The sequence below is a fragment of the Lissotriton helveticus genome, chromosome 3_2 (genome assembly GCF_964261635.1).
Source record: "Lissotriton helveticus chromosome 3_2, aLisHel1.1, whole genome shotgun sequence".
Classification (NCBI taxonomy): Eukaryota; Metazoa; Chordata; class Amphibia; order Caudata; family Salamandridae; genus Lissotriton; species Lissotriton helveticus.
Window position 1 is genome coordinate 262,455,504 of NC_136062.1, and position 25,457 is coordinate 262,480,960.

General features: G+C 41.6%; 1 protein-coding gene across 2 annotated transcripts in view; it reads left to right on the forward strand.

Annotated features, from left to right (window-relative positions):
* LOC144826290 (tetratricopeptide repeat protein 24-like) overlaps positions 1–25,457 on the forward strand; it is a 520,525-nt gene that overhangs the window by 146,619 nt on the left and 348,449 nt on the right. For both annotated transcript variants that reach the window (XM_078684636.1, XM_078684637.1), the window contains exon 7: positions 2,320–2,375. In XM_078684636.1, the coding sequence (XP_078540762.1) occupies positions 2,320–2,375 (56 nt within the window). The remainder of the gene's footprint in view (positions 1–2,319; positions 2,376–25,457) is intronic.

Consider the following 25,457-nt stretch of genomic DNA (forward strand, 5'->3'; position numbering starts at 1 on the left):
TTTTATGTGCTTGGTACAGTGGCGTAACAATATCCCCGCAGCCCCCACGGTGCGGGGGGCCCATTCTCCAGGGGGCCCTCTCCAGCACTGTGCATGGGCGGTGGACTCAAGTTTCCTTACTCCACTGGCTTGGTAGAGCCAGTTTCTAGACCTGAGTGACCAATTATATACTTTTTTTAGAAACATTTATAGATTTAGATAGATTTATAGATATAGATGCATTTATGTTTGCAAGAGTTTTGGAAGTTCTAAAGTGCACACATTGCATGAACCTCTGTGCGTTTATGTGCCTTCTATTCAGATTTGTGGTAGGAAGATGCAAAAAGTCAGTCTCCCTGATACCTCAATGAATTAAACAATTGATGAGGCAGGGTCTGTGGGTAGTGGGGTAAGTAAGTGGTTTAGTAAAATCTGAGGGACACTGATGGCTTGCAGGTCTTTCTGATGTAGATTTCAGCCTAGTTACAGAGTCCAGAACCACTTGGACGCTACATTATAGACTGCCATTGACACTTTCACAAAATGTATTGTAGTAGTCCAACTTTGAGAGCATCAGGAGTTTGATGATTATTCTCATGACATATTGACATCCTCATACGTTTCAGTAGCAAGGCGATTGGCGTGAAAACTTTTTTCACCAGTTGTCTAATAGTTATTTGAAAATCTATTGTAAAACCAAGTTTCTTGCTTTCCTTACTTATTTTATATAGCACAACCTTGACCCAAAGGTATCTCAGCGCTTTACAGAGTTAGCATTTTCTTGGATTCTAGGATATCACAAACAATAATGATATGGTTGTTGAATGATGAGAACATTTGAGCATGCTCTGGGGAAGATTACAATCTAGAATACTGTTCTTAGGATAGTCAAGTAAACCAAGCTATCGTTCATTCAGCCCGAGATAATGTTTGCGGTGTGGGTCATGTGACAACGGATCAGTGTTGTTTCCTGGAGAGACCAAGGACAGCTAGGATCACCTGTATGCTTCATGGACCAGCTGTTTCGGCTTTTAATTACCTTTCCAAAGCTAAATGCAAATAGAAAAGAATGATATTCTTTAATCGTAGCCAAATAAAATTAATGTTTCATCATACTCTCTGAAATAGAGATGAGTAGCTGTTTTTATCCCACCAAAGACTTTCATGGGACATCAGTTACACAACAAGATTAAAACACGAGTTGTCTGTGATGTCAGTTGGAACTCTGAGGTAGAAAAGTGCATGTTTTTCACAGCTATCCATGTACAATTTCATGTTATGTAGGCCTCCTATATCGCCTTCTGCTGTTTAGGTGATCCTAAGGATGCGCTACGCATGGGTAGAAGGGTTATGTGGAAGTCATATATACCAGAACTTTACTTTCCTTGTGCCCTCTTGCTGTAGATGTATTTTAAAAATAATGTGTATCTGGAGGTCCTGACGCCAATCCACCACTCTCTTTCCATATCCCTACCCAACTATGGAAAAAAACTGACCTTTTTCTGTCTTCCACACCACCATTGTCAAGACCCTCCTCTCCTGGAGATGCAGAATAAAACCTGGTGTCCTGCCATGCTCCCTGACGTCGGTACTTAGAAAGACTAATGCCAAGAATCCTGTCTTTCTCCCACACCACCCGCAATTTCATCCACCTCCCTGCATAAAGGAAACAATACCGGGCACTCTGCGACACCACTCTCTGTACGTTGCCTCACCCTCCCAGTCCCAGGGCCCGTGCTGTACTGACAGTGACTCGCTGACAGCTGATCTACACACCCTTGGCTGACCGATGAGATGGTGGTGGGTGGCGGGAAAATTCTGAAGATTAAAAATTCAGGTATCTCTAAAATGTGACCTCATCATGCCCAGAATTAAACACTTTTCAATTGCTAATATCACAAAAACTACTCTGCCGATTTACACTTAAGCCAAGCAAAGTTTCATTTAATTGTGTTCGGCCAATCCTCTCAGTATTGAGGAGCACAGAATCCTATCAGAGGTAAAATGGAAATTTCACTTTTTGGACCCCCAACATTTGTGATTCCCTGATGGGTGGATCTACGTGTAAATTGCAAGGAAGAGCCCAAAGTGGATGATCCTTATTTGGAAGGTTTGGCACAGATTTGTCAAATGGTGCCAAAGTTATCAGCAAAAATAAATGCAGTTTCAATGGAAAGCCTGAACTATCTATATCCACACAGACACTAGTGCCCCCTCTGTAATAATAGATGGTTGTTTCTTGATTGTTTAATGTTGTGGCCATGAAGTTTAGGACCTGTGCTGTAACTTGCAAATTAAAGTATGACATGTATGTAAAAGTGCCTCTTTTTAACTCCACAGAAAAACTTTTCCTCAAATGCCGGCTATGAGGGAAACATTGAGATTCCGAAAACAAGGTGAGTAAAACTACATCCATCTATATTAAAATTCGCAACTTCAGGACACTGAAGCACAACAAACAAGTATCAAAGTATCATTTTTTTCTGCTTCCTTCAAATTGAATTATTCCAAACTCATAACTTTTATATACCAAAGAAATCACCATATTGTGCAACATAAAAGCAAACTGGTCAGATGCCTACTGAAATGTGAATGTTATGAAGTCAAAGTTGGACAGTCTTTTTAATACTGAGTTCACCCAGAATTCATGGAATGAGTTGAATGTTTATTTTACAAGATGTCCAATGCAGAGGTGAGTGTCATCGTATAGAAATCAGAATTCATAGCAAGCCTGCATCCTTGGGGGTCTTGTAGGATTGGAAAGAAGCTATTTAGGCAGCTGATATTAGACGATAGACTTGCAGTGAAATTTATCTAGTATCTTCAAGAAGCTGTTCTATATCAAAAGTGATCTACAAACACCATTAATGACTCAGTCAAACTCATTGCCCTCACCACATTTCTGTGGACGTTTTATGTTTTTTGACAAAAATATTTTAAATAGGCTTGCAGATATTGAATGGACAGATTTCCTCTCATCGCTCAATATGTTGAAAGGGATGATTTCATGGTTGTTGACTGACATTTTATTGTGCTTCAAACAGATACTAGCCACAGAGCTCGTGAATGTCATTGCCAGTAGCCGTCCACCTGGCTCTCCAGACAACCACTGTCCAGTGCATATTTTAATAGCAGCCAGTCTTTTTTCAGTTATCAACCGGTGCTGATGGGTAACAGATGATGAAAAAGCCATCTATAAGAACTAATCACTTGGAACAACAATAAGTCTATCATTCAGTCAAACTAGGAGAAAAGGTGTTTTAGCTTAGGTACAGTCCCTTGCTAACCCTGTAATCTTGCTTGCACTGTTCTACATATGCTACAGTTGAGGCCTGATTTTATTAGATCTGTCTGCAGCTTTTGACCGCATCAATCACATCATTTTGATCAGTGGACTAGCAGGCACAAGCTTTGCTTGCGGATTTTGAGTAATGTCTTGATTCTCAGATATAATATGGCCATCTTTGACCCCTCAGCCCTGGACGTCTAACTATGGTGTCCCTAAAGGTCAATATTATCCTCTTTCCTTTTTAAACTTAGATATGAAAATCCTGGACAAGCCTCTTTATCTGGCAGGGTCCAAATATTTCATGTATGCTGATTACCTAGGGTAGATTTTGGGGCTGTCAAACTCATTAATGGAGTTCGAGAAGTTCAAGATCAGTCAATTCTAGTCAACCCCCTGACCCTTATACAAATGTCCAAAGGTTCCTTAAAATTAAAACCCACTAAAACAACCCCCCCCCCCCGCCCCCTCCCAGCCCCAAACCGTACATTAACTGGCCATCAACCTAGACATTAAATCACCCACAGGTCTCCAAGTTGTCAATTTCATATTTTTTTCAAATGACAATTTTGAGAAAGACCCCTGCATCATAGCATATGGCAGTGGTCAGCCCCCTAGTTCAATCACTTCTTGGTTATAGAAATGTCAAGTATCTTGGGCCCCTGCTAAACGTGTGACTGCATTCAGCTAGCCCAGACTGCAGACTCCTGACTGATGCTTGACTTATGCAGGGCAGGGGTGAACACATCCCCCTGGTTCTTAGAGGTGGCTCCCTAATAAGGGCAGGATTACCTATAAGGCAATCATTCTTCAAGCATGCATTCATAAGGCAGTCTATGAAAATACCGGATTTCTTGGAAGTGAAATTCAAGTAGGACATTCCTAAGTGCAGTTTTAGATCTTCACAACAGTCCCTACATCAGGTCACAAAAACAAGGATAGTTATTTTTTATGGAGAGAGCGTTTCCTCAGTTTCAGCGGCAGAATAATGAAATCTACCCCCACTAGAGGTACAATTTAAAGTTCAGGTTAATAAGCTTTACGAAGCTGCTCAAATTGTTTGTGGGGTGCTTTCGTGCGACGCCTCACATTTTGCACTCTAGTTAGGTCTACCAGCAACTACTACCATTTTGATGTCTGTCATGTATTCATTTGTTTAGATTACTGTATTTCAACAGGATAGCTACTGATTATATTTTTGTTTCTACAGCACCAAGAAACTTTGCAGATCTCACGCTAAATATATGTCAATATCATACATTAACACGATGTTGCATTTGAATCCCTCTTTTATATGAACTCTGAAGACATTCCAAATGTATGTACGTTCATGTAATCTACAAGTATTTTATGATGAAGAAGGTCCAGGGTCAGTGTCAAGTGTTAAAGAAGAAGACGCTTAGGCCCCTATGACCCTCCTGCCAATTACCAGACATTTTCATGGGGCAATAACTGATTTAAACTACAACTTACTATGCCAATGGGGAGTAGGAAGAAAATATGAAGTGTCAATAGCAGAATTATTTACCGTTGAATCCAATCCCCTGCTACGTTGGAAGAGGCATCCAAGGTGATGCATGGTAGTGTAGTGGGATGCTTTTAATCCGTTTTTGAAGTTCTTTGGCATTCCATCAGCTCATGTATTTTATTAAGCCATTGCAGTTTGAAGGGTTGGCAAACATTCACTTCCAAACTAATAGAGATCACAATAGTAAAACAAATTGTGTGGGCTACTAATTAGTTGAATGCACATATATAGACAGTGCAAGCAGAACGTGTTCATGAATTAAAGCAAATTGATTGATCAAAAAATAAATTAGATATATTGACACCTGTAAAGATTCTATCTCCCTTCAGGCACTGCCCACCTCATTTAGGGGTTGGGGATGATGTATTTTGTAAGGCAGAGCACTGCCAATTCCACCATTGAGAAATCCCTCACTGATGAGCAACTGTTAGTTTACATGACAATGGAATGACTGCTCTTTGGGGGCGCCTCTTTCCATGGCACATCAATGGCGTCAAAACGGCCTCCCTTTTTCATTGTCTATATCAACCGTGCGTAGCATTACTGTCCGAGACAGAAAACATGCTGAAATATCCCCTGTGCATTTGAATAAAGCATGACAACGAACCAGTTTGGGATTTTTGGCCTTCTAAATAAAAAAAAGGTCCAACATGCCACCTTGGCACTGTGATCGTGCCGTTAGTTTTCGCTGTTTGTTTACTTGGAAGGGCTCGCACCCTGGAGCTGGGACATACTCCAGTAAAAAAGACTGGCAGAATTTAGCAAACAGGCCAACACTGTGCTGGCAAAGGGAAGACTTCCATTGCCCAAGCAATTTGGTGGCCAACAGGCCAAGCTTTAATTGAGCCACTATGTCTTCAGCATGTATTACATTGTTGCAGTTTGATATTCACTAACTAGTTCAAGGTTAGCTTTCTCAATGCTAACTAGGCAGGACTTGTTGTAATCTTGGCCACACCTGCCATCCAGGAAATTATCCATCTTTTAAACAACTGTAGAGCACTCATCAAGGAACTAAGGGCCTGGTTTAGAGTTTTGGTGGATGGGTTAGTATATCACAAATGTGATAGATAGCCCATCCGCCTTATAGTGCCAGGAGATAAAAGTGCAATTGGAGTAGACCGTCTGCCAACTCTAGGTCAGGCTCTAATTGTTATGCATGTGTTAATGTGTGCCAGTTATCTTATGTGACTCATTAACTTTATAAATTCATAATGTTTGAGGATGGGCAGCTAGTTGACTATGAGGCTGAACTGAATAGTGGATTAAAGGATGCATTGCCCATGGTTATCCACTAAATTGCTCAAGCTCTGGAACTATTATCAGAATTACATTCTTTACTATCTGAAAGAAGGAAAGAATCACACAGAGATGAAATATTCAGTCCTTTTTTTCCCTCTCAGCAAAACAGAAAGACAGTGAGGACCATCAGCAGGGCCTCTCAGCTCTGTGAATTGGTCTGTGCTGACCATAGGAGGCAGTGCAAGGGTGGGAAAATTTTGACTACTAACTACAAACTTGAACTGTTCTTCTGTGGCCAGGAACTGATACTACAAGTCGGTAGGTAATATCTAACATTCGAAGTATCCTCACCCAAAGTCGGGGCAGCCCCATGGGTGTGCAGAGTGAAGAGCCTATCTATTTTGGGACGAAACTGGTTATTAAACATGCACAAGAAAAATGCGACTTAATCTTAAGAGTTAAAAATTTCAAGAATTCACAGCTTCATCTTCATCAACCATTCGACCATGAATATACACTAAGGGCCTTATTTATGGAATTTTGCTGTAGGGCAACACTACAGGCCTCCTTGCTGCCCTGTCCTACGGCAAAAGAGCAGGAATGCGCTGTATCTATGTGATACGGTGTACTCCTGTCCTTTCTCCCTGTGGCGGCGCACAATGGTCTGTCTTGCGCCAACCCAGGCACCTTTGCACCATGGTAAATGATGCCCCCTCTATTTTCATCTTGGCGATTGTAGCTAACAATATACCCATTGAGAAATATACTCAATATCTCACAATGAGGCAACAGAAATGGGCTTATTTAGCAGGACCGTTTTGCTGAACGTACTTCTGCTGATGCTTCAGACGCACTATTTCATGTGGCGTCTACTCAGAATTGATCTTCCTTTTCAGAAATAAACTCCCCTGGGTATCTAATTCTAAAAATGAAAAAAACGAATGAACCTGCCTCGTAGGAAGTTTTCTCCCTCCACCGGAGTGTTTTATAGTTTTCCTGTTTGCCACCACTCTTGTTTTCTTGGTCTAAAGCTGGAAGCCCTGTGGGAGATGGCGATGGTGGAGTATGCTAAGGCTCCTCCATTAAACACCAAGTGGTTCCCCACTTCAAAAGGTGCCTCTGCTGACTTTCTGTCTTACACCAGGGTTCTCCAATGTCCGTCCTGAAGGGCAGGATACATGCCAGATTTATAGCATAACCACATTTAGATAATGTAGTTATCTTAAAAATCAGGTATGGATTTGGCCCTCCAGGTCTGACATTGGAGAACTCTGCCCTACGTAGACCAATCCTTAAATGACCACTACAGTATTCGCAAAATAATTAATAGCCCATGTTAGAAATGGGGGTCTCTAGTTGGCAGAGGTAGGTACTCCAAATGCAGACCAAGCCTATTCAGCCCAGCCCTGAGTCATTAGACTTCTCGCAGCACCTCTCCAGCCCGTGCCATCCAAAAGCCAGACACGCAATACACAAACCTAGAAGAGGCACCCTGGATGGTTAGGCAATAAATATCTATTTTCTATAAGTGGAATTTTCATACACAGAATGTAAAAATCACCCTCACTATAAGATGCACTTTAACACTTTGAGTTCAGTCATACTAAACTTGACTTTTCTATCTTGTTCCTAGGGTCGGTTATGTTTATAAGATGTCATGAACAGACTCCCCCCATTCTGTCCTATGGGAACATATAGCCTTGCAATAGTGAAAAATTGTCTGTATTTCACTATCATCACACACATCAGGGCATGTCCTACCTTTCACATACAGTGCACCTGCCCACAGGGGTACCTTGGGCCTACCTTAGTGGTGACTTATATGTAGAAAAGGGAAAGGTTAGGAACTGGAAAGTGTGTGCACTTACCAAGCCGACATGGCAGTCCCAGACTGCACACAGGCTCTGCAATGGCAGGCCTGAATCACGTTTTGCAAGCTGCTTGCTTCTGTGGGTGGCATAATCAGTGCTGCAAGCCCACCAGCAGCATTTGATTTACAGGCCCTGGGCACACATAGTGCACTGTACTAGGGTCTGACAAGTAAATCGAATAGCCAATGATGGAAACACTAATTCATAACACAATTTAAAAAAGAGAGCATATGCACTTTAGCACTGATCAGCAGTGGTAAAGTGTCCAGAGTCATAAAACCGCCAACAAAAGGTCAGACAAAATACAGGAGGAAGGCAAAAGGTTCTAGGATAACCATGCAAAGTCCAACACAACACTCTTCCAGCCTAAAGCCAGGGTAGACTAATCAATAACTTGATAGGCTTCCCTGCTTGGGGCAATAGAACATGGACCCTGGCCCTCAACTGCAGCGGCATACTCCAGTTCTATGCCAATCTGAACCCATTTGGATCCCTCTGTTCATACTGTCAGGGCCCACTAAGCCAAACCATGGGAATCCCTTCTCCTCACCTGTGGATACCATCTGTGCAGCACCTAACCTTAGCTTGCTCACAGGTGTGTCCCAATAGACAGACAACACCCACATGGCCAACACAGAGGTGTGGCCCAATCCACCCCCGGGGTGTGATTCCTTCCCCACTCCCAGGGGCAACTCTGTCCACCCGGAAAGCAAGCCACAGTGGCTACTGACCGATCTCTGTGATGAGAACCAGGCCCCAGGTTTTTCATGGCTATCCAACCTCTGTGGCATCAGAGAGCGAGGGGCAGTAGCCCCAGGTGCCTGGCACCCTTGGTCCACTCTCCCCGCCTGTCAGGTCAGTTATGAAATCCTGACACTCCCCATCAGCCCCGGGCCTGTACCCAGTGGCTGGACAGGAGACTGGGTTGGCTTTCTCACACTCTTTCCTCCTCCTCGGGGCTCTGCACCCTACCACCTGGAGTGGTACCCCCTTCCAGAATTGTCAGGGCACCTGTGGCAGGTGTCCTGCACAATTTGCCTACCAGTTCAGGGGTTCTATCCTGCAACTGGGATCCCAGCTTAGGGTCTGAACACTTAAGACTGCCAAGGGTGAGGCTACCCTCTCTATGCCCCCCTTACTGGGGCCCGGCACCCTCCCACCTGGAGCGGTGCCTCCAGAAGACAAACCGGTAGGTGGACTGTTGGCAGTTGCCCCCTGCTCCAGGTCAGGGTGGACACTCTGAACCTGGCCCTCCAACCCCGGGTCTGTACCCTTAGGCTGGACCTGTGCCAGGCAACCCAGGACTTCCGGGGCAGTACACCACCTCCCCCACCACACAAAGGAAACATCCCCCTCTGGAGTTGTGTCAGAGTCTGCATGGCAGAGGTCTCCAGCCTCCTGTCCATCTGACAGAGCATGAAGACCTCCCAGGCCAGAAGAGGCCTAGCCAGGGTCAGTCCTGGGGTGCACTGACCTCAGAGCTGGCAACCTCTGACCCACTGGCCCTTCCACTGAGGACTGCATTCCCCTCTCATCCCTCTCTCTGGACTCATGCACCCTCCCCACTGGAGCGGTGAACCCAGACACCAGTCTCCACCAGCTCAACTGACACCTTGGGATCCCCCCCAGGTGAAGACTAGGCCCCCATCCTGGTGCTCACTCATGGAACCAACCAGGCCTTGGAACTGGTTTTTGGGCACCTCAGGACACTGTCCACTCAAACTCCCACTCCTTCTCATTTGAAACAGGACATATGACCCTACACCCCTCCCACTACTAGCTGGGCTACCACCACCCTCCCCTACCTCACTTGGTTGAGGAAAACCTGAGCCACCTCATTTAGGATCACCCCCAGATGCCTCTCCGACCCTCTGGAATCCACCGAAAGGTCTGCCTCCAGTGTGAGCTCCCTGGGGTCAGAGAGCTCACACTCCACCAGGCGTTGGCATAGCTCTGGAAAACAGGAACTTAAAATATGCTCACTAGGAATTGAATCATACAACCCCACACAGGTGTTAACCAAGTTATCCTTTGCCACACCATCCAGTGCCTCGCACACATACTCCACACCACTCTCCTGAGATTGGCAAGCCAGTGTCCAGCCGTCTCTGTCACTCAACCCACACTCTTCTGGGCAGTCGCCACACTCACACACCAGGACTTCTACCATGGGGGAACACCTCTCCCTGCACCTCTCATCTAGAGTTAGTTGAGTGTCCGGCCCACCACAAGGACTATGAACCCCTGTGCCAGTTCCCCAATCCACATCAGGGACACTGCGCACCACTGGAACTACCTCATATCCTTGAACACCCTGGTGTATGCTACCCCCCCCTACAAGTCAGGCACCACATCTCTGGGTGTGTGTACTACTCCCTCAGCACTAGATAACTCTGTTTTTCTGCCACCATCTGAGCTGCACTCCACCTCCAACCCAGCCAAGCTCACTTCCTGAGCTACACACATTTCTTTTTCAGTTAATATTTGCTGTAACTCCTCGCACTCCCGGTCTAGCTCCCTCAACCTCCGGTTATGAGCATGAATCTGACTCCTCTCTTCACAAGCCAATCTTTCCCAAAATGTTTCCTCCTCAGGCCCACTGCCCTCTTGGTATTCTGGCTGGGGATACCCCTCAGATTCCTCCTCAGAGTCATCTGCTAGTGTTGCTTCCCATCGTAGCACCTCATAGCTGTGCAGGTTTGCCTCAAGATCTTGCCTTGTGGATCTCCTCTTCACAGGTAGCCTCCTCGCTTTGCAAAATACTTTAAGTTCCCTTAACTTGTAGATGTACAGGTGCCAAAAGTTTACTTCCATTTTTACAAGGCCCAACAGGTGAGACAACTAACCAGAGTTCCAACAACCAAATTGCAAAGGTAAACAGGGAAAAATAGTATGTGGTTGCATAATGGTCTGCGCTCTGCTAGTAGTGTACACCAATCACTGTATGTAAATCACGAACACAAGTCCAGGATCCTCACCGCTGACCACCAATGTTAGGAAAGGGGGTCACTAGTTGACAGAGGCAGGAGCCTTTGTCTAAATAGGGACCCTTGCTTCTAGTCAGGGTAAGGGGGATACACTCCTAAAATAACCCCTGCTCACCCCCTTGGTAGCTTTGCACGAGCAGACAGGCTTATCTCAGAGGCAGTGAGTAAAGCGTTTGTGAACACATACAGTAATACAGCGAAAACATTACAAATGGACACCACACCAGTTGTGAAAAATAAGTAATCTTTATCTAAACCTAAACAAGACCAAACATCAACAATCCACAATACAGTATAAAAAATAAGGCTTTCAAATGGTAGAAATAGTTCAGTTCACTGCAAGTTGTAAATGCAACACTTTTCTTAAAAGTACCTTTGATGCGTCTCGCAAAACAAACAAAATGGCTGCAGGGAAGGTGATGCGCCGGTTCCTTACACTCAGGGAAGGTGATGAGTCGATTCATTGCACCGGAGGAGGTGATGCGTTGGTTGGATCACTGACATATCGAGGGACATAATATCGACTAGCAAAAATATCGGCAAAAAAATATCGACAGACAGAATATCGACTTTGTATCTACAAACAGGTAAGTACAAAAATATCGAGTAAAAAATATCGTTTACAAAAATATAGTTTATAAAAAAATCAACTTTATTAAAAACAATGTTAAATTAAATTAATATTAAAAATTAATTACTAAAATATACTTACAAATACTTAAATTACCTTATAATAATTAAATAATTAAAGTTAAAACATTTTTTTTACAATCATATATGTTAAAACATGTATATATAGTAACATAATATAATTAAAAAATAAATATCCAATATTGTAACCGTAGGATAGCGGAAGTGTAAAAGTTACTATTCCCACTCCAGAGAGTGCAACAGTAGGGAAAGCGTTGGATAGCGTAGGGGTAAAAATTACTATTCCCACTCCAGAGAGTGCAACAGTAGGGAAAGCGTTGGATAGCGTAGAGGTATAAATTACTATTCCCACTCCAGTGAGTGCAACAGTAGGGAAAGTAGATACTCCATATATTATTTAAATATATATATATATTAATATCTATAAAAAAAAAATTCAGTAATTATCAATTTAATATAATATAATAAATAATTAATTACAAATACTAATTTAAAATAATCATTACAATTAGTTATCTATTAATACTAATTAATTACAAATTAACAATTAATTAATTAGTAATTAAAAAGTTACTTAATTAAAATCTAATAAATACCCCAAAAAATTAACATATGTAATTAGTTATAATTAAATTACTTCCCACCTTATTCCCCTATAAACCCACAATCCACTACAGAAAATAAATAAGTAAAATTAACATAATTATCAATTAATAAATGTAATAAAATTAATTGTCAATTAAAATGTAATTAATTACCAAATAACAATTATTTAACAATTAATTATAAATAAGTAACACTACATAAATTAACATAATTAATTATAATTAAATTACTTCCCACCCTATTCCCCTATAAACCCACAACCCGCTACAGAAAATAAATTAGTTAAATTAACATAATTATCAATTAATCAATTAAATAAAATTAATTGGCAATTAACATTTAATTAATTACAAAATAAAAATTAATTAACAATTAATTATAATCAAATACCAATAAATAAATTTACATATTTAATTAATTATAATTAAATTACTTCCCACCCTATTCCCCTATAAACCCACAACCGCTACAGAATTAAATTACGCAAAATTTAAATAACATTAAATTCATTAATTAAATTACATAACATAAATAAACACTTTTAACATAAAATACACTATAAAAAATTCGATATTAAATTTTCGATATATTTTATTAACCTATATTATGTACTTCGATATTTTCCCTATCTATATTTTAAAAATCGATATTACATTACTTACCTTCAAAACGATATTTTTGATGTCTATATTCTGTCCATTCGATATTTTGTCCAGCCTATATTTTGTACTCGATATTATGTCCATTCGATATTTTTTAGTCGATATTTTGTCTGTTTACCGCGTTGGTTCTTTACTGCAGCACAGGGGAGTTGGTGCGTCGGTTCCTTACCGAAGAGAAGGTTCGGCGTCGTTTTCTTACTTGCGTGGGGAGTTGATGCATCTGTTTCTTACTGCTGCCCCAAAGATGTGACAGTCTTGGTGCCTCGATGTGATGCGTAGCTTTTCCAACTGCCAACGACAAACAGTTTCTAGAGACCCTAAACAGCAGCAGGCCCCTCTATGCAGGTTGGAATTTCCAGCAAGTAAATTCAGGGGAGCCCTTAACCCCGAAAAGCCCCTCCAGTGGAGAGCTGTCCTGAATCGAAGAGGCTGGTTCTAGGCCCCCCCCCCCCCACCCAACCCTACCCTCAGTGGTGCTGCAACAATTTTCTGAGTTTGAGTGCTGCCATCAGTAAATTTCACAAAAGTAATTGGAATTGTGAAAAATCCAAATGTCACAGAAAGAACACGTGTAACAAATGAGACACACCTATTCAGAAGGAGAGTGGTAAAGGCCTAGTATCTAGCCAGTGGTGCATATTGCAAAGACATTACTCAAGTATGGTATTGTAACACACTGTCTTTTACAGACTGCACGTTTCCATCAAAATGGCTACTAAATCTAAGCGGTTTTATAAGTGCATAAACTATAATGTTTTTAAAACGTAGGTTTCCCGGAATATTTTACACTTGTGCATCACTGAGTAAAGTATCTTAATTTTCTTTGATCCTATTAAAATCTATGTTTCCATCACTCTTCAGAATTACATAAAATGTGTTTCATGTATGCATTCCTAATTGCTGATATATTTTGAAGTATTTATTCAGTTCATTGCAGGTATTGAAATGTTGTTGTGTTTGAAAAAAATTGTTTGGCCTCCTCCAGCCTTTCCTTTTACACATCCTGTGCCCCAGTAAGATTGTCCCATAGCTCTCTTTACAAAATTCCTCCTACCTTGTGGTCAGAGAAAGAAAAGTAAACACCAATCTGTGCCCCAGTAAGATTGTCCCATAGCTCTCTTTACAAAATTCCTCCTACCTTGTGGTCAGAGAAAGAAAAGTGAACACCAATCTCTATGTTAAAAGAGTATGCAGCAATTTGTCTAAAAAAATATCCTGACAATTGACCTCAGATCAAATGTGATAAGATAGAAACAAAATTTAAAGGCATCTTTATTGCTCATTCTACTTCTGGCCTCCAGCATGGATATTTTGGGGATGCTGCAGCACCCCTGCACCCATTCGTCCAGTGCCTATGTCTACCCTGCATGGGAAGCAAAACAAGACTTAGTATGGCGGGGGGGACCTCGGCGGACGGAAAGAATAATAATGGAGCGTGTCTATCAGACACCGCCAGCCATATTATGATGGGCGTCTGTAGGTGCCTTTCCGCTGCGGCGATGCCGCCACGGAAAGGCATGCGGTCTTTACTCTGGGAGCCCCCTGTGTGCCCCCAGAGTGAAGGAGAGGTGGGGGTGCACACGGGGGGTACCACATTTGCATTAACAAAGCGGCAGGCACCGCGCGGTGCCTGCCGCTTTGTTTATGCGAATGCATCAATGCATTTTTAGCATTGTGGCGGGCGGTGCAGAGAGCACCGCCCGCCACAATGCTAAAAATGCAGGATGTGCGCACATCCTAATACCCCCCACGGGACCCCCACCCTAATGGCGGGTGGTCCCGAATTCCGACAGGATAGCGGGCGGACAAAGTCCGCCCGTCATCCTAATGAGCTCCTTAATAATCAACTCCAACCATCTCATTTAGAAAAGATCTGGTTACTTCAGCTTCTTGCTCCGCAAATTCACATTTAGGCTCACTTGGTGTACGATTGATTCCCCTTTCTCCTTAGTGCATAGTTTGTTTTTAGTCAACAGCATTGCCTTTTTCCTTGCCAGGTTGCTAGGGGCATAGATCAACGGAAGAGAGAAAGGCAGCTGTTCTCCAACAACGCCCTCACAATTTTCTGCAGAACTCAAGACCACAATGAGAATACTGCCAGTTACTGCACTCTCCCATGTGATTCTTGAGAGCATTCATTATGCCTAGCACACTATGTGTTGGTCCCCCCACTCTTTAACTGCCTATTAATCTCTTAGTAGTTTTACCATCACTTCATCAAGTACACATCTAACACTCTGAACCCCTCCACTGGGTATCCAGAACTCCATTATCTCAGATACAGCCTCACAGTGTTGTCTATGGCACAGCTTTCTTTCCCACTATACTATTTTAGAGGCCATAGCCGATTACACGTGCTCCCCTTTAACTCTATTGGATAGTCCCTTCATTCTTTCCTCCATTGTCTTCACTGGTGTGTCACTTATGGTGAGCACTGATTTTCCAAGCGAGGTCCATGTGGAGCATATGAATGGAGCATTGCAATGTATATTTCCCTTTGGTTTACCAAAGGTCTTGTTGTAAACGTATCTAGGACCCTAATTAAATATTCCCGATTCATGCCCTTATGTGGTTATAACAAATAATATCCTTATAAAGGCATAAGAATCATATCCATATTTAGTCATAGCCAATGCAGTTCAAATACGGCAAGGCTACTCCCATAGACTCCTAGAAAGTACAAAGCGTTCTTTAAACAAACCAAGCCTCCAGCAGCCCGGGAATTCCCCCTGCTTTTGTTTTGATTTGTGCAAGAACTCCTGGAGTCCAGAAAGAACTGAGAGTTCTTAGTGACGTCTTATGTCCAACCTTACGTCAAACCCGGCACCTTTCAGGTATAAATATACCAGCATTTGCCTTAAGCAAACACACAGTGGTTTGGAGCAGAGCGGCTATCTACTTGCCTGAAGCCCAGCTGTAACGAGAGCCGAAGGAAGCCGACCCTCCCATTGATGCTCTGAGAGAGACGATGTCTTTTCTCCTGCCGAGAAATCCAGCTCCTGTGTTTCCAGTCACCCTTGCGGGTTGCTGGGAGATTGAGTCCTGAGAGAGAGATACAAGACCTCCTTCATTCTATAAACAAGGTACGGAGCTGATTAGATCCTTAGAGAATTCTTGATGCAGATTTTTGGCAAAACCATCTTAACTTACTTACTCCTTCCCACGTATTAGGCTTAGGTCAGGTACACCGGGGTAGGCGTATTTTAGAAACACCAGTTGAGCACGTTTAGTCAACCTTTTATCGTTGTATGTATTTTATGTATTTTATCCGTTTTAAGTATCATATGGCTCAGAAACCATATCAATGCTTTTACAGTATTATTTCATAATACTCCTTTTACTGTACACACTTTACTTTATGACAAGTATTGCAATTGTGGCAATTCACTTCTCTTGCATGAGAAAGAGGACTGCTCAATAAATAACAACTTTTATTGAAAACGCCCGTCTCTCTATTTCTCTGCACTCTAGTGAAACTAAGCATGCACGATTGACTGAGTGAAATAGCTGTCTATTGTTTTCACACGACTCTGGAGATATACTCCTTATTCTGGAGGGAGCAAAGTTGTCATGTTTATGCGGTTGTCAGAAGCTAATCTCTTCTTGTCTATTCAGGGAAGTTAACACCTCCTTGTTTACGCGAGAAAGTTTCTAGTGACCTCTGAGCTAGCTGGCATTCATAATTAAGTCTAACATATTCAGTAGAGACCTAGTCGACCTCAGTCCTACGTTTAAACTATTGTTTATGTTATTCCTATGCCCAGAGCCTATTGGGAATATAGGAACTACACTACATGGCGCCCAACGTTTGGTAAGGCGATAATCTAACGCTAGATACTAGAGTAACTCAGTCGTGCTTTTCACACAGACCCTTTTTTCCCGTAAAAACTGCAATAGACGTCTGGAGTGGGTGAAAGGTTAATATCCGCCGGAACTTAGTAGGATGAGAATCCTATGTATTAGTTTATTGTTTAGTCAACGTTGAAGGATGCAGTGTTCCAAATTATTGTGCACCTAATCTTTGTTTCCTTGAAACTTGCTCTGCAACAAAAACTGTTGTTAGAAGACACAACTCTCCAAGAAAATGACCAGGATGTCATACTCAAACCAGTCAATGTAAGAAAGAGTGTAACTTACAAACTAATAAATAATGGAGTATATCACCAAGAGGTGGTACAGTCATATTTGTGGTAGAGGCCCATGAATATTGGCAGACAGAGGTATTCTATTCCTGGATACACTTTCCAACAGCATATACTGTGACACATGAGTTCCACTACTATAAAATAGGGGAATCTCCAGAGGAATACGCTCCTTTCGAGGATGTTGAAATTCCACTAACATACCAAGAGCACCTGCTCTGGTAAATGGCGCCCTAAAACATCAAAATGACATCACCAGGCTCGGTCCACTAGGTAGACCAGGAGCCACATGGCCGGTTCTAGCCAGCTATACACCACACCCTGACATTGAAAAAAATTTCAGACCGAGAACTTTTAGCTCAGCTAAAACTATTAATTAAAATACACAGACAGTTGGTCCAATATGTCATGCGGACTTCAACAGTCCAATCAGCAATACAAATTCCACAACACACCCCTCAACAGGGGAACACAAATACAATCACACCACAGAATATACAATCAGCCATTGGCAAAATACCCGCAAAACGGGAAAAAATTCCATTCTGGTTACCTCAAAAAATCACTCAAATAGAGGCAGTATTTCCTGATACTACACCTAATGAGAAACACAGAATTCTGACAATCTGCCTTCCAATGGGGATCGCACCACATGTGGAGGACTGTGACACTTGGGGCACAGTCTTTGCTTCAATATATACAAAAACACATGGTGTTCCGTCTATGGCGGTTATACCAGACGTACTAAGACAGATTCAAAATGAATACGGTCCAGAACCTGCTTTAACTCTAGGTATGAAATTACTGAACGACTTTAAGCAAGTCTCGGCTATACTACTAGCCAACATAAAAGGAGAAGCAGCATCTGTGGCGATCCGCCAAAAATTGAAAGAAACAGATATAGCAGAACAACCTTTTGAACTTGCCAGAATCATAGAAAAATCCTATGAAGAACTAGGTAGAGATAGTTTGGGTGGGAAACCACTAAAACCACAACTAACTGAAAATCCTGAAAAAACATGTATTAAAAATAATCTCAATACTTCAAAAAAGAAATGGGAATGTAATAAACAAACCACTCCCAGAGAAAAACAGTTTCAGTCCAGAGGAAGGTCTCCTCAACGGAGAGATAGATCCCCAGAACGAGGTGGCAGGTCTCCACAACGGGAGCCCTCTGAGAAAAGATATAACCTTAGAGATAGGGATAAATTAAGAAAACCTGACAGATATCAAGATATTGATACACGTCCCTCTCGATCTTTTCAGACTTCCTCACAGAAATCGGAAAGAAGAGGACGGTCAGAACACAAAAAAGAGCACGTCAAGTCCAAAGACAAGGAACCTGCTCATCAAAGTAAAAAATTACAATTTCCAAAAAAGAAGGTAGCTAGTATTAAAATAAAACATGCCGAGAATTCTGAGGACACAACTGAAAAACGGAGAATGGGCCCAGACAGTGCTGGACAGCGTAGCAGAAGTGACCATAGCTCGCAAGATCCTGATGAATCTTCTGGAGACAGTGGACACGAATGAATACATTCAAGTGGAAACTGCAGACACCAGAGTTAGCGTGCCTCATAAAATATACGACATAACATTACGTATCGAAGGGGACAAAACTAGGAAAATAAGAGGTCTCTTTTGGGACAAACTATCTAAAGGCTATGATATCCTTCTAGCAGAAAAAGACTAGCCATCAGAGTTTGTATGGGAGTGCCCACATGGCGAAGAAATGATTATGCCTGCCTTCTCAAATCACATTCCAATTAAAAAAAATACACATTTGCTAGAAAATGGGCAGTGGCCCAAGCCCCTGCATTATATAAAAATCATGTAGGATGGGATGAGGATTCTCCTCACCATAAAATTCAGTTAAAAAATCAACCCACTGCACAAAGGCAGTACCCAGTTAAGCAAGAAGCTAAAAAACAAGTTAGGGAGATCTTAGATCAACTTGAATATCAGGGGGTGATTGAAACATGCACCTCGTAAATGAACAATCCTTTGTTTCCTGTCTCCAAGCCAGATGATTCATATCGCCTAGTTTTGGACTACTGACACCTAAACTCTTATTGCAAAACATTTGCAGTACAAAACTCACACAGTGCAGCACTAATGAATAACATTGTGCGCAAAAAATATAAAACGACATTAGATATTTCAAATGGTTTTTTTTGTCAAAACATTGCACCTGAAAGTAGGTACTTGACCGCTTTCTCATGTATGGGGGCATAAAAACAATTTTGTCGTCTCCCACAGGGATTCAAGAATAGCCCAGGATTATTCTCAGCAAGGGTAACAGAGTTACTACAAATGTATGATGATGAGGCATTATCTTATGTCGATGACATCTATCTTACAGACGACGACCTGGAGACACACTTGAAAAGAGTGAACACCATAATACTTGGGTTCGCAGCTGAAGGTTACAAATTCAACTTTAAAAAATCACGAATTGCCCATCTAACTGTCCTGTTTTTAGGATATGAGATATCAAGTGAAGGCAAAAGCCTAGTAGACAACTTCTTAGAGAAGTGTGCAGTACTCCAAGCTCCAAAAACGCTGAAGAACTTACAATCAATTCTAGGTTTCCTGAATTTCGGAAGAACATACATTCTAAATTATGCAGAGAGGGTTAAACCTCTCTACGAGTTAATAAAACCTGATTTCAAACTAAATAATTGGACTCAGAAACACACAGAAATTTTAGGTTCATTACAAACAGACATGTTAACTAAAACAGAACTGCGAACACGCGCAAACGAACGCAACCTTGTAATCCGAGTCATCCCAGGAAGATGCGGATTCACATACCTGACCTCTAATGAGGGAGAAACGGTACCAATAGCTTACAAATCACACTTGTACACACAAGCTGAAATGAAATTCAGTTCAACTGAAAAAATTCTAACTGCGGTTCAAACTGCTGTAGCAAAAGAAAGATCCCTAGTCCAAGGGAGGAACATATCTGTTTTAACAGCAGTATCAGCCCTTGAGGTAGTAACAAGACCACGCATTCCAAATGCTGTGGCATTAGATCAAAAATTGATACAATGGGAAAATTCTCTTGCCGCAGAAGACGTGAAACACGCTTTTGATTCGAAAATGAAAAAACTAGAAAATCTAGAATACAAACATGAATATCCTCTGCCGATCGAAATTCTGCCTCTTGAACAATACACCTGTGTAATCTACACAGACAGATTTGCACAACACTACGTTGTGGATAAACAAATTTACAATGCAGCGTGCGCGATTGTTAAAGGTCGCTGGCGCTTAGGTAAATTCTGACCGATGGTCACTAAAACTGAATCACTCAGAAACTGTACAGCTCAGCAAGCTGAAATAAGATCTTTAAAAATGGCGCTTGAAAATTCCGATCGCGAATTCCCCACACTAATAGTGTGCGATTCGCATTACTGCGTCCAGTCTTACAATAATGACATGCAGACTTGGGTAAAAAACAGTTACAAAGATGAGACAGGTGCCACAATAAAGCATAAAAAGCTCTGGGAACAAGTAGTTCTTTTGCAGAAAGAACTACAGAAGACTCACATGATACATACACTGAGTCATCAACGTGATGGCATTCACGTTGCAGGGAATTCATTGGCTAACAGAGCCACAGCGGCAGCTGTCAAACCAGCTTCCGTAGCCACAAAAAAGCGTTCTAAAAAACAAAAAGATGGAGAAACCATGCTGGCAGTAAAAGCCTCATTAAAGGGTGATTATGCAGCATTACCTCTCAACTGTCCACTCAATAATACATACATAATTGATGCGAACTCCGTTCCTTTTGCTCAAATCCCTGGAGTGGGGGATAGAGTAATTCCAAACACGAACCGGAGAGCTTACTTGATTCAAGAAGCACACATGGGAATGGGTCTGCGGCACCAAGAGATCTTGAAATCTCTAATAGAATTGCAATCAGAATACTGGTGGCTGGGGATGAGCGTGCAAATTTATAACTTTGCAATGGATTGTCAGGACTGCAACATAGATCGCAGTTGTGAACCGGACCAGATACCAGCCCAGATACCTCTATTAGACAGCATTAGGCTATCTATGCGCAGAAATCCATACGGAGAAATGCGATCCCATAAATATTAAGACGAGATTCATTTAGATGTGGCCCCAGCGCTCTGCTGACGCCAGAACTGTTATAAAAGATTTGCGAGTCTTTATCGGCACATACGCAATTGGCATGCTACATTCTGACCAGGGTCCTGCGTTTAGCTTTCCAGCTTACAAGGAGGCCATGGCCAGCATGGGCATTGCATTGCGGTACTCTAGTCCATTCGATCCCAAGGGAAATGCGGTAGTGGAGAGAAAAAAACGGGACATAAAGCAAATCTATAACAGCGAGGGTATTAGGTTCGGGTGACGGGTGGGTCAAACATCTAACAAGTGTCCAACGTAGTCTTAATAATCTGCCAAGAAATTCTTTAGAAGGTATCACTCCATACAAACTTTTGTTTGGTACTAGAATGATCCTCCAGGACCTAGATTGTCACACTTCAGTGGTGAAACAAAAAACTTTTGATATCAAAGATCGTTTGGCTGTTTTACAGGACTTAAATAAAACAAGAAGAAGTCTAAGTAACATAAGACTGAAGCCAACGACCACTGAAGAAAAACCACCTGTCCCAGCAAGACCTGTCTGAATTCCAAAGATTGGGGATCTGGTCAGAGAAAAGATTGCGGTGAAGAAGGAATTTGGGCCTTCTTACAGAAAAGCAGTACCTGTCTTAGCTGTCAGCGGAACAAGATCAGTAGTACTACCGCCCCTTGCTGGTAAAAAGGAGAACAGAGTTGTATCAATTGACCTGGTAAAACCACAATCATGTGGCCAATAATAAGTAGTAGGCCCAGTGGACTACCAAGAAATAGCAGAAGACCAAATCTTGCTACAATCCAAGAGATTCAAACTGAGAGACTAATCACTTTTGATAAACCTGCAGTGAATAAAAAAGGACTATGCAACAAAGCCATGGAACTTGTGCCTCTTGAAACCCAAATTGCAACAGTTCGTCAAGAAACACCTGTCTACGATTATGTAGCCTCAGACTATAATAATGTCACAAAGAAAGATCCAAAGACAAATGAAAATTTGGAAGCAATTCCAACAATTGACAGAACTGCATCTGGCTACTTCATCAATTCCGAAGACTTTTCTGATGATCCAAGTGAACATGAAGAAACGCCAGCAACAAAAACTTTCAAAGAAAAAATGACAGAACTCTTTCATCAACTCAAAGAAACATATCTGATTTCACCATGGATTGAATTATGGATTGTGTTAGGTGTACTTTTCCTCCTTCTGTGGCTCATCTTGGTTTTAAGTTTGGGTAGATTTATTGATGGAAAATATAGTACAATGGACACAGCAAGTCAGAACATCAACTTGGTCCTAAAGCCTCACAGATCTTCTCACATTGAAAAAAGAGAACTTTCATCAGTGAACATCACAGCCATTCCAATACCTGGTGGTGTAGCATGGGACAAAACTGATTACGAAATCTATGGCCCGATTGAGCTCTTGAAAAATCCACACCAGTTCAAGGTTTCCTTAAGTGACTTTGTGACACCAAGTACTTTCTCTGATGATTGGGACTTTGAAAATATTAATAATATGATGTCAGATTTACAAATGTCAGCAAAATTCACAGAACATGACTATTTGCAGGGTTCATCGTACTATGAAGAAATTTACTGTTTTAACCACTATGGTCATCACTATTTGCATAAATCTGCTAATCCTAGAAATGTTTTTACTTATAATCAATGGGAACATTGTCCAACACTGCCAAAAGGCAGTTCGAAAACATTTTTTGAGAAATTCCCATATTTCTCAGGGTTTCACAACACAGATCCAGAAACGTTTTATTTGAAAATGTTAAATAAGACAGGAATAAAAAACATGTTGACAAATACTAAATTGATTTATTCTGAAAAATTTTATGAAAAAATTTCTACATTTGGTTTTGAATTTTGGAAAAACAACATTGAGACAAAAACCATCTGGGGTACAAAAGACTGGCAGGTACAAGGTCTAGCATCATTATTTAGAGCCTGCATGATCCCAGAACAAATAATATTTCTGAATGACACCATTAAACAAACAACCTGTCTTGGCCTAGCCAAGATTAAAGATTTAAACAAACCGTCTATTCCAAAGCCCATACCTGATAGTAATAGCACTACGGATGTGGAGATAGACGTATCCCATATTTTACACCAAAACAGTACAAATCCTGATTGGAAAAAATGGTTGATCTGGCCCACAGACACAAATAACTGTCAAGATAGATTCCTGAACAAAACACAGGGGTTCAAACAGAACAGGCCAGACCCAAGATACTCCCAGAGACAACATCCTGAGATAGTTACAACATATAGTGTAGGAAAACTATGCCTTGAGTGGCTACAGAAATCCACAGTGCCTGAAATTAAGCAACACTTAACTTTAGTTAAAGAAGGTGCTGACTTGCGAGATTTCATACTGGGACCTCACAAACAGCGTAAAAAAAGGTTTATATACGCCAGTATATACGCTGCTTACAACGAAGCTTGGAAAGTAATGCAAATTGAAACTGCTGAAAAAATACGAGAAATTGATCGTATTCATTTGGAAAAATCACTGTCTGTAGTGGACAATGGGTTAGCGACTCTGGCCTCCAGAATTTATTCATTGGACAGCATTGTATCATCTGCTATTGATATAATAGAGCATGATTTGCTAATGTTACAACATGGCTAGTCCCAATGGTGTTCTATTGTACAGCTAGGCTGGACGTTGCAAAACCTCCGTTCAGGCTACGTGCCATGGCGTCTAATCAACACAACGTGCTTATTTTCTATCTTGAACCTTACAGATAAACAAATCAGTTTGGCACAAAAAGGAGCAGACTATACGATTCTGAGCATTGAAAAACTTGAGAGATTACCATTGACAATGTCAGAGAGACCTGTCATTGAATGGATAATACATGGTACAATTACAATTCCGATAACTTTTCAGTTTCAATATTGCCAAAAGTATATACCAGCAGGCCTGTATGAAAGGTTGGGTAAAGGATACATCAAGTCAACCTGGAATTAACCTTATACACATAAATGTTATAGTGAAGGGAAAAAAGAAGTATTTCTTAGTGGCAACAACTGTAAAAATTCACTAAGCGGTACACTTCTGTGTCAAGGTATTAACTTGCATGGAGCCTGCGAAGGTTCATCAAACAACCTTTCATGTCACCTGTATGGCACCCCTGCAACACAGATAGAGCCTTTTTTAGACAGGTTTCCAACGGCAGCTATGGTATAATAAGTGACCACAGCTGTTGTGGCATGGTGCCAGGAATTGCCTATCTCGTGAGCGTTACTTTCAGGGTCATTTGCTGTATGCAAGTATTCTATCCAAACAGCAAACTAGACAAGGAGGCAGCAATATGGCCTTCTCTGAATATCTCTTCTATTCGAATTGATACTTTAAGCAGAATGAAGTCTATTCTTTTACAGACAACTGTGCCTTTATCCTCGTCCAAAGAGACGTATGATCTGCAAGTTGCAAGGACAGCAGCAGAGATACATACCCTATTATCGACAAATTGCCCCGTGCATTTCGTAGAAATGTTAGGTCAAATCTTAAACATGTCTGATACCAGTGGCATCGCACAAGTATTTAAGACAATTTTTTTGGGACTAGGGACTATTAGCACCCTTTGAAGCAGTCCTGAACATCTTCCCGAATTTTTTGCATTCTGTATTCGGCGGCTTGCCTCTTCTTTTGGGATTCGTAGCAGGAATTTTATTTTTGTTCCTTCTGCTTCGATATGGCAAGCCAAGCCACAGACAAAACTCAGGCTACAATGGAAGAAATGATCCTGGCTATACGATACCGAGAACGGATCACTAAAGTCCTCGGATTGGCAAAGCTAAGAGATCTGAATACTACCTGGTTTCTTTCATTCAGACCAATCTGGCAAGATTGCATCTTACCTGTGCTTTGATGCCTGCTATGCGGAGAAGAATGTGTGTTGGACATCTGTCTTACACTACCATCAGCAGTACCTATGGATATCAATACTTTGCTTGGTTCGGTAACAGCTCATGCAACGTGTTGTCCCCAGCAGATACCTATTCTGATGACGGCATTCGTTGAGACTTCACCATTACGATTAGGTGGCGGTGAAGTACGAGATGAAAGCAGCACCACACAGGTACAACCTTCTGTGAGCATTGCTGATCCAGACATCGATGATAGCAATGATTCTCACATATGCACTATATCAGCTTTTTCGAACTTGGTCGAACTTTCACCCAGTGTTGTAGACCAATTTTTCGCAAGCCTGTCTGATTTGATGTTCTCACCTAACAACGAGAATAACTTTTGAAACAACGAGCACACAGCGTTCCCTGAACTCTGGATTCGGCCTTCAGTTTTTTATAAACAACAATACTGAAAATATTTGGAACTATTTTTTCCCCTGAAAACGAAATTATTTTT